The sequence below is a fragment of the Agrilus planipennis genome, unplaced genomic scaffold (assembly GCF_000699045.2).
Source record: "Agrilus planipennis isolate EAB-ADULT unplaced genomic scaffold, Apla_2.0 scaffold61, whole genome shotgun sequence".
In the NCBI taxonomy this organism is placed as follows: domain Eukaryota; kingdom Metazoa; phylum Arthropoda; class Insecta; order Coleoptera; family Buprestidae; genus Agrilus; species Agrilus planipennis.
In genome coordinates this window covers 1,133,690-1,143,581 of record NW_020438922.1, presented here as the reverse complement: position 1 = coordinate 1,143,581, position 9,892 = coordinate 1,133,690, and the positions used below count along the sequence as shown (strand labels likewise).

At 34.0% G+C, this 9,892-nt stretch overlaps 1 protein-coding gene across 1 annotated transcript in view; it reads right to left on the bottom strand.

Annotated features, from left to right (window-relative positions):
* Positions 1-9,892, bottom strand: part of LOC108732728 (1-phosphatidylinositol 4,5-bisphosphate phosphodiesterase epsilon-1-like) — a 241,495-nt gene that overhangs the window by 38,503 nt on the left and 193,100 nt on the right. The window contains exons 12-14 of the mRNA XM_025973852.1: positions 3,751-3,948; positions 3,529-3,682; positions 703-822 (exon numbers count right to left, since the gene is read on the bottom strand). Of these exons, the coding sequence (XP_025829637.1) occupies positions 703-822; positions 3,529-3,682; positions 3,751-3,948 (472 nt within the window). The remainder of the gene's footprint in view (positions 1-702; positions 823-3,528; positions 3,683-3,750; positions 3,949-9,892) is intronic.

The following is a 9,892-nucleotide window of genomic DNA, read 5'->3' as shown; positions in this document are numbered from 1 at the left end:
ATCGGCCTCCGCGTTCGGCAGCGTTCGACATCTGTCTCTCTCCTACTTGAGTGAGCGATGCGTCCGCGTGGACAGCTGCTATACAATAATACATTTCCATTTACCTCCTTCTCTATATCCATACAAAATATCTATCAAATAAAATTAAAATTTTCTTTTGAAAAATGAAACCATTCCATCACTATTTTCTTATGACGTTGTCACGTTCAACTATCGCCAGTAAACCGATTTTTTCATTAGAATGTATGCAACTAAATGTACACTTAATTACAGACATTTAGCTCATTACCCAGGTTTAATCATGTTACTATTCATTTACGGCTGCTGTGGGACCCGTATTTTTTTGGTTATTAATTTGACTTGAACTTTATGTTATGGCCTATGTGATAAACCTAGTTGTATTTTACCATAATTGCGTAAACTCATAGATGTAATAGGCATTATCCACTACTTTCATAATATTTTACATGCCTATATGATAAATAAATAAATAGTAGAAAAACAGAGGTCTGTTGGTGTCGATTCGCACTCATATGAATATGAAGATGAAGTTTTTATTAGCTGTGAACTATATAAGTGCTTGTTTTAAGTGTATGTGAATGTACAGGGTGTTCTAGTAGAATGTTCGTGATTGAAAGCGGTAAGCATCGTTTAGAAGAGTCTCAGCTTAATAGGCCATCATGCAATTCTAAAATTACTCACAGCATCATTGCTAGTGTTGAAACATGTGAGTCTTAAGTTTCGGAACCAGGGTAGGAGTCCATAACTAGTTTCGGGAAATGATGTTAGACTTTTTCTTCTAGTAGACACCCGGCCAATCCCCTAAAAGTGCTCTAAAAATGAGATTTCTTTTCATTGTTAAAAGACAAGTCATCTTGCACGGAGGAAGATACAAGTTATTTGTTTATAAGAACGTTTATTAAATGTGACGCGTGAAATACTGAGTAGTAGCAATAAATATCCTCTAGATGGCGACATACTGTCTATATATAAAGTTTTTTATTCGACTTTAGTAGACATTTTTAAAGCTTGATAGTATATGTCGTATGTCTATAATTAAAACTGCAGTATCTAATTTCAATTTATTTATCCTTTTTTAAGGTCTTTTAGGTAATCTCTAGAAAATGTATGACACTGATAAATTCATAAATGAAATGTAGCATGTTAGAGTGGATGTATTTATGTAAACATTTGCAGTTGATTATTGAAGTCCGTATTTTTGTTCCTTTGTTGCCGAAAATAAACTTACACAGTTTATTTTTACTTCAAAATAACTACTCTCTATGTTTTATAACAAAAATAGCAACAGATTAGATAAATTTTGGTGTAGGATGATTGTAATTTAAAAAGAACTGTTCATAAACATTTCCCTTTTTCATAACAGCGGTAACTAATTACAAAATATTATCCAGATGTAGTCAACGTAAGCAAACACTCACTACAGTATGTCGGCATACAATCTGTTTCTACAGATTCTACTTATGTACACTGTATGCTGGTACTTATTTTTAAGTAGAATTAATTTTTATTATTACAGATAAAGTCAAATTAATGAGGAAAAATTATTGCAGCTGTCATGCCCTCGTCGAGAATCGAACCCGGGTTCTTGATTTCACGCACCATAGCTTTACTATTAAGCCACGAGACGACCAACAACAACGACGGTTTTGCTTGACTATATACGTAGGTCATGGAATCGTCGAACCAATAGATAATGATTATTAACAATGAATCATTTTGGAAAAAATTTTGTAGTTAAGTACATTAAAGTGAATTAATATTTACCAGTTCAGTAAACTCCAAATTAATAAGTAAAAATTGTTCGTCCTCGCCGGGGATCGAACACGGGTCCCTAGGTTTACGCACCATTGCTGTGTCACTAAGCTACGAGATGTGACAGCAACAACAATTATTACTCATTAATTTGAAATTATATGTAGTGATAAAAATTAATTCATTTTATTGTACTGAAAACGCTAAAAAAATCTACTAAAATGTCTGATTGTTAATAATGATTGTACATTGATTCGACAATTCTGTGACCTACGTAGTTAGGCAAAATTGTGGTTACTGCTATCACCTCTCATTGCTTAGTGGTAGACCAACGGTGCGTAAAGCCAGGCAACCGAGTTCGAATCCCGGCGAGGGAGTTAACAGTAGCAACAATTTTTTCCTCATTATTTTGAGGTTATCTGTAGTGGTGAAAATTAATTGAAAAATTCCTCTAAAACTTATTTCTGCTTTAAATTCTAAGCAATTTTTCTGCATAAAGTACCTAATAAGGGTAACTATTAATTTATTATCATAATCTTCTACAACTTTCCACTTTAGTAATGGTTTTTAAACTTGGATTTTACAAAAAAGGACCTAATAAAAGCAGTCCAAAGATATTTTAACTTTAAAAATGAAAATAAAATGAATAAGCGTGTTGTGGTGTCTATTTCCAATAAGCTATCTTGAAATATCGTGACTACAAGGAAAGCTATATTAGTCGAGGAAATAAATTAGGTAGGTTCAGAATTTGGAAGGATTGGACTTAAATTAGGTATATTCAATAATTATTTTTAAACTGAGCATGTACATGAGGTAGTTTTTTGTTCTTATATAGATACTACATACGAAACATTATACTTTCTAATTTTTAAATAGTACGTATTCAAGTAAGTATCAATACCTCTCTATGGTTCATTATTTTTAATTTTGATATCGGCTATAATAATACAACAAAACAGTTAGGATTTGTTAATACCAAAAAAGAGCAGACTATATTATACTAGAAACCGCTTAATTGTTTACTAATTTCAGTCAATTCATGATGTGACTGGTGTTGTCTGCTTTTTAGTTGAAACCCTAAAATCACCTACGGTTTTCATAATTGCCGACGTTTAATGAAAAATGGTTTTATTATTTCTCCGCGATCAACAAGGCAAAAACAGAAATTTTAATTGTAAACGATTTAAGTAATCGATACAGTAGCAATTTAAAGTTTCTCATATTTCATTCATTAGAAACATACCAACAATGCTAAAGAATCAAAATATTAATGTTACTTTTAGGGCAATTAACAGACTAGATAAAGTCAACAATAACAATATATTAGGTTTTTATATATTCAGTTGCGCTTCCTGTAATAAATGTTATATAGGACAAGCAAGTAGAGCTTTTAATACTAGAATAAATTAGCGTTTTAAATGCTTTACAATGAAAAAACAAAATATTATATATTTGCTAGAAACGAACTACTGCGTCAGATAGATTTTCGAAGAACGCTTCGTGGTTTAGAAAGAAAGGCAATTTAAATTCTCTTGAAATTTTAGAAATAAAAAAAATAAGGAACTATAATGCGTCAGAATTACTGTATAGAATTAAATAGTTCACTTCAAGTTTCACTTCTCCTTTTGGGTTTAAATTTTATATACAGGTTAGCGTTTCTGTAAATCGTTCAGTGCAAAACTTTGCGACATATTTTTATACTTTATTCACTAGCAAACGTTTGAAATATACATATGAAGACAAATCGGTACTTACCCTGATGGCGTCTGCCGCCAGCGGTCCACAACAATATCCGTCCTCATGATAGAGTTGCAAATACTGTTCTCGCAACCACAACAAACGTCGATCGCATAACGCTTGTTGTCTAGCTAAATCTTTTACTATCCAAGAAAGCCCGGTAAACCAAATTCTGGAACGAGAACAACAAAAAAAGAAGAATATTAGTAGTTGGCATAAGAAATGGGAACAACTGCTTACCTACACATTGAAGAAGGACATACAATGTATAAAATTCTATTATCGCTAAGGCCGTATCCGTAAAGAATTGTAAGAGCACATTGATTATCAGGCTCATGGTTGAGACCATACCGTCGACTAACGGCTGCTATTTCAGTGTCTTTTTCAGCATCTCTGCCTCCTAGATGGACCTCTTTTATTGCCATCAAGTCCAAAAAACTGGAACAAAATAAAATAACACTCATCTTCGTTGTTCTCTATCTGGTATCTTGTGTAACTAAAGTAAACGCTCTTCTAAAGGCAATCCAATTAGAAATCTCTAAAAAAAATTATCTCGATAATAAGTCTAAAGTGTATTTTCCTGATGCCAGTGGATGATTGCCTTTGCATTTGCCATGTGAAGATATATAGTGGCATTTCCTCGATTTGCTCATTTTTGTGTATTACTGGGTATCAAAGTAAAATATGATTTCTCATTTTAGATAATGGCGTATATTTACTACTCGGTAGACGACGTTTGTTGGCTAATCGCAGTAAGCTCGGATAAATAGCTCATTGCAAAGTTTCATTTAGTTTATGGTTTTTGCGAATGCCACATATTCCTCGAAACAGAGATTACTAATTTACCCTTGATTTACAACAATTTGCCGTTATGAAATTTGTAAACCAGAACAATTCTGTCACTTGTCTTGAAGGCAGCGATACGAACGAATTTAGTTACATATATAAGTGTACCGACACTAATTAGATATGTGTAGTTCTAAAAGATCTTCAAATGAAAATGAAAAATTGTTGGAGTAAATTCCTTCAGAATGACAGGATAGAAATGAGGAGGTGTTAGAAAGAGTTAGAAAACAGGGGGGCACTATTTGAAGTCAGTTAGAATTAGACGAGATGGTTTGATCACAGTATAATAAAGGTTCTATACAATAGGTTCACTTCCCAGCCACGCCCATACATCCCTCTCCTACCGACGCTTCATCATTTGGCTTGTACAGGGTGTCTTCGTGAAGCTACAGTACAAATACATTTCGCATCTAAAGCTATTGAACCGTCCTCGTATATGACAGTTCAGCGCATATCATCATCACAAGGTCGTCAGTTCTAACACTGGTTGGGTACGCACCTCCACTCCTTCCTACCCTGAGATAATCTTCGCATTTCCCTAAAACTAGAACATCCCACATCCTTAACTATTTGTGAACAGTAATCTAATCTAGGTCTACCTTTACTACTCCTAACTCCTATTTCTGCCGCAAATATGTCTCTGACTAGACCTTCATTCCTGAGAAGGTGTCCTACTAACCTCTATAACTGCCTGTTGCTCTTTATAAAAACTAGGTATCACTCTTCTACCTCTGTAACTCACCCTTACATTTTTTAGTGTATTTAACTTCTTGTTCCATTTAACATTGTCAAAAGCCTTTTTCCTGTATATGCACTCATTATTTTTTCTATCGTTTTCTCTGTTATTACTCGTAATGCTAGAATGGCCTAACGCGTTTCTCTATTTCTTCTAAATCCAAATTGATCGTCTCCTAATAGTTGCTCCGCCCTTTTTTCAATTTTCCTCTGTAAAATTCTAGTTAAGATTGTTCAGCGTACATGAATATAATTTATGATGACCTGTAAAAACTGTAGGTATTTAGACAGGTCAAAGGAGTGAACCTACTGTATAGAATCCTTACCCCAGAACCGGCCAAGCTTCGACTTCCCAGGAGCGACTATATTGCAGGTATGTAACAGAGACAAATATAGAAACGAGCGATACTTGTCTCTCTTCCTCCTTCTGATTATGGTTATGGAGAAAGAGAGACATGTTTTTGCATACCTCTCTCGCTTGCTCTTGTAGGAGCATCTAGGAGCGTTAGGAGCGGAGTTTGGCCTGCTCTGTGGTTTGGCAGCACACCTTCTCAGATACGAGAGGTCAGCTAGGGATATATTAAAAATTTGAAAAAAGAGTTAAGGAGGGGCACAGGTAGTTAATATTTTTAAAGGTATCTAGTAAAATAAAAACGTAATGAAAAAAAAAATTGAATTGCTCTGAGTTCCTATTCACTTTATGAATTTTTTACGCNTAAAGGTAGCAGTAGCAATAAAAATAATGTAATAATAGCGGGACTTGGTGGTAGCTTTCCACTGACCACAAATGATTCAAATGATGGAAACAATGGAACAACAGGAGGACCTGGTGCTAGCTTTCCACCGACCTCAAATGGTATAAATAATGGAAGCAGTGGAATCACACGAAGATTTGGTGGTAGCGTTCCGCGTAATTCTAGCCAATAATTTGAAATATCTGAAAATAATTTCGAATGATATTTTTAAACAGTACATTGATTGATAGCAAATACTTTAGCAAAATTGTAAAAAAGCAAACTAAGCTTTGATTTTTTGAGTAAACGTAGTCGAAATTACTGTACATTTACTGGAGCTTACCACCTTGTATATAATTTATTTATAATAATAACTTGCTTTTTTAATTTTATACACACCTGTGCAAGTTTTCAATTTTTAAAATCAACAAAGTTTGCAATAAAAATAGCCTATGGGGCAACGTAATAAAGGAATGTTATAAAGTTTTGGCATTTTTCTACTATTTCTTCTGAGTGACTATTAGCCAATTTCGACGAACTAACATGAAATGTACTAAAAGGTATTACAATACAATCTTTTCTGGTAAAACAGTTCTTTTCAGCAGTTATTAGAATTGCATTATTCATTGTAGTAACTATGAAGTGGAGATAAACTTATTACGTAACATTAATTCTCGAAATAAGAATGGAAAATTTGCTTTCTGATCAATTTGGATTGGCACGCACGTAGCTCCATTCTACTACCTTTATGATCAAGCACTTGAATCTTATCATGGATACTAATGTCAAACAGTGGAATGGAAAATGATATCCACTCAAACTGTTAAAAACAAAACACTTATCCCACTTTTACTGGAATAGTCTAATATTTTAATAGATCATTAAGAAGGAAAACCTATGCAAAATCAACTTCTTAATTAGAAAGTACGTATTTATGCAGGTTACTAAAAGTGCCCTTAGATGCGGCTAATTAAAATGTACTTGTCAAAAAACGTCATATCAAATAGAGATATAAACATAGGCATTCTCAAATACCCCAGCGTGCCTGATTTCATACGTCCTTATACAATACTAGACGAATTTGTTAAAGCTTTCGAGCGAATCGATCAAAGGTTGCGTCGAGGACGAACGGCTATCCGAAAAATGACGACCGCGTACGGAAAAAATGTTGCAGGTTCAGGCATGATGCCGTGTCTGCATGTCCTAATGAATTTATTGTGAATATTAAAACAATTTACTTATTATAAAATAATCGGTGCGATTATGTTTTGTTATTTCGGACGTTAGTTTGAGTGTTAATTGACAACTGAACAATTGAAACAATGAAGTGAACATTGAAGATAAAAAGCTGGCTTATTTTGACGAGATTCATAATAATTAATGCATGGTAGGTAACTGATAATGTTTAAATATTTTAATCCTGTACGTGCATATTTTTGCTATTATAGTGTACCAGCCTACTCCTACTTTAATATAGGTAGTTTGCTTTCAAATATTATTAGTTTTAAGTAACCATGATCAAGTAGTTGCTTCACACGGAGGAGTAATTAAATATTGGAGTATAATAGCCGGAAATACATGTACGATAAATCAAATTAAAGGTGTCGGCGTTCTATGCTTATTATTAAAAAGTGCGGAACGATTGGTTACACGTCTTACGCGTATGTGACTAAAACTTTCGCCATAAAAAAAACTTGCGTGAATTTTAGTGAAATTTTTATGCGAAAAAGTTGGAATTCGTGGCGTAAGTGGTATAAAATGCAGACGTTTTTGTCTGTATGAAAGTTTGAAAAGGTCATAGGATTTTTGAAGCAAATAGTTATCTATAATTTGTAACCTTCACAAAGGGTTTATGTTTTTAATATTTCTATGACAATCTAACAATTTCATCTTTTGACTATTAGGTGTCAAGAAATATTTTTAAATCGTTCTCCCTTTCTGGCTTTAGCTACTACACTGTTTCTTCTACGACATATAGATACTAAAAGCTTCCTTTGATTCTTTCTCTAAAAATATATTTTTCTCTGATCAATTGAATTCGCAGTTGAGACGATATTGGATGAAAGAAAATCCACGTAAAGTGCTCGCTTCCATACTAATCTTCCGGAATATCTTAAAATTCGCTGAGGTACCACTAAACATTTCTTTTCATAGCTCCGGTTCATGAGAGATTATTTTTATATGAAAGTTGATCATATACGTTAATACTTTTTCTTTTACGTTAGTGTAATTTATATGTCTGTAGGCGTTATTGCTTTTTTCTGTTCTCTCTCTATTTATGGTCTTTGTCTTGAAATAGAGAAGTGGTTGGTATACTTCATTTAGTTTCTCTAGCGATGTGACCTTTAGTTTGACCGGCGCAAAGTAGAAAAGAACAGCACTAGGCCAGAAAAGGAAGGAGACAACTCTCGGCCAAACTCTTAACCGGTGAGGAGCGTACAATCCGTACAGTACTGCACGGAAAAATTGACCACTTTATCCACTACAATTGCATTGCTCAAATATGCTGTTATTGGTACTAATTACTACTGAAAATATCAACGAGACGTTTATTTATATTTGAAGAGATATTAAAGGGTTTAACGCTTGTTTTCGACTCGCAGTACTATCTATGAATAAAGAAAACTTTTGGTAGGTACTGTATGAAAAAGTATATTTAATGAACAACAGTCGAGAGTATAATGAGCTTTTTTCTCCTTACCTACGATTTTGCCAGCGCGCATCTAAGACATTGGAAGGGGTACATCGCTAGAGAAAGTAAACGAAGTATATTAATACCAAAAACGAAAATCTGTAGTAGGGATGTATTGGATAGTGATTTTGCTGGGTACTGACACAGCTAATGCGGAGTACCCAGGAAAACGAGATTATGTTTAATGGTTCATGTCTATTTTCATTAAATAGCATCCTCACCAACGCCCTTAAGCACATTATGTCTCGTTCAAAAATTTGTTAACTTAACCAATGAAATTTTAATTCTTGGTTAACGGATTTTCAATGAGAAGGTTGAGTTAAACCCTTGAAACTAGCTTATAATGTTTTTAAACAGTAAAAGTCTGCAATGCGTTAATTCATACTAATGTTATCGTCAATCAAAATCTGATATACCATCAAGCGACAAAAATTGTAACATAGTGATGTATTCTTGTTCACAAGAAAAATTAAACACAAGAATTATATCGAATTAAGAAATTAAGAAATAATTTAATATAGTTATTAATAAACAATATAAATTAGGACAAACGACCTGTATCAATAAAATCTTAATTACCAATTTTCTTAGGTAGGTTTCTTGTTTTGGGCTTATTAAATTCTCTGGTGGAATTACTCTGCACTGCTGGGTATGTGGCGTCATTTCCGGTACCCAGCAGGATCTTAAAAAAAGGTGCTGGATCCGCCGGGTACCTCATTCTTAATAAAAGAGAACAACTAGATTTCGAATGAAGTAGGTCTGAGTAACCCTTTCATTTTTCAATTTGTGTTACAAACCCGAGTGTAGCAATCACCACAATTCTTTATAATTGTTTAGTCAATGTAAGCAATATTTAATCAAAGATTTTCAGTAAAGGAAAACATCCTGGATATCGAAATTAGGCCTATTAGGAAATCCTTCCATTATTGAACGTTTTAATCATCACTTCCAGAAAGTTGTGTTATAAGCTATCCCAGTTACACCAATTTTAATAAGTAATGCTTTTTTTCTCTTTTTATTCGGAAAAATCATTTAAATTGCTTAATAAATTGGGGTGAAACTTTATATTCCGTGTATCTTTTGTCGCTTTTCTATCTTTAATAGTAATCCGGTGCCACCTAAACTTCCCCCCCACCCTAAACCTTGTATTACGTACATGCAACCAATTATACACGTCATCTTTTAACGTGACAACGTCTTATAATTCGATGGAGCCGGCTGCACGCACGAAAAAACATGACTCATGCGGCGTTACCTCACTCTGAGGCGTTCCATTTAAGGCTTGAAGTGCAAGCGAGAGCGCGGAACGAGCGACAAAGAGGCACAATCGGCCTCCGTATTCGGCAGCGTTCGACATCTGTCTCTCTCCTACTTG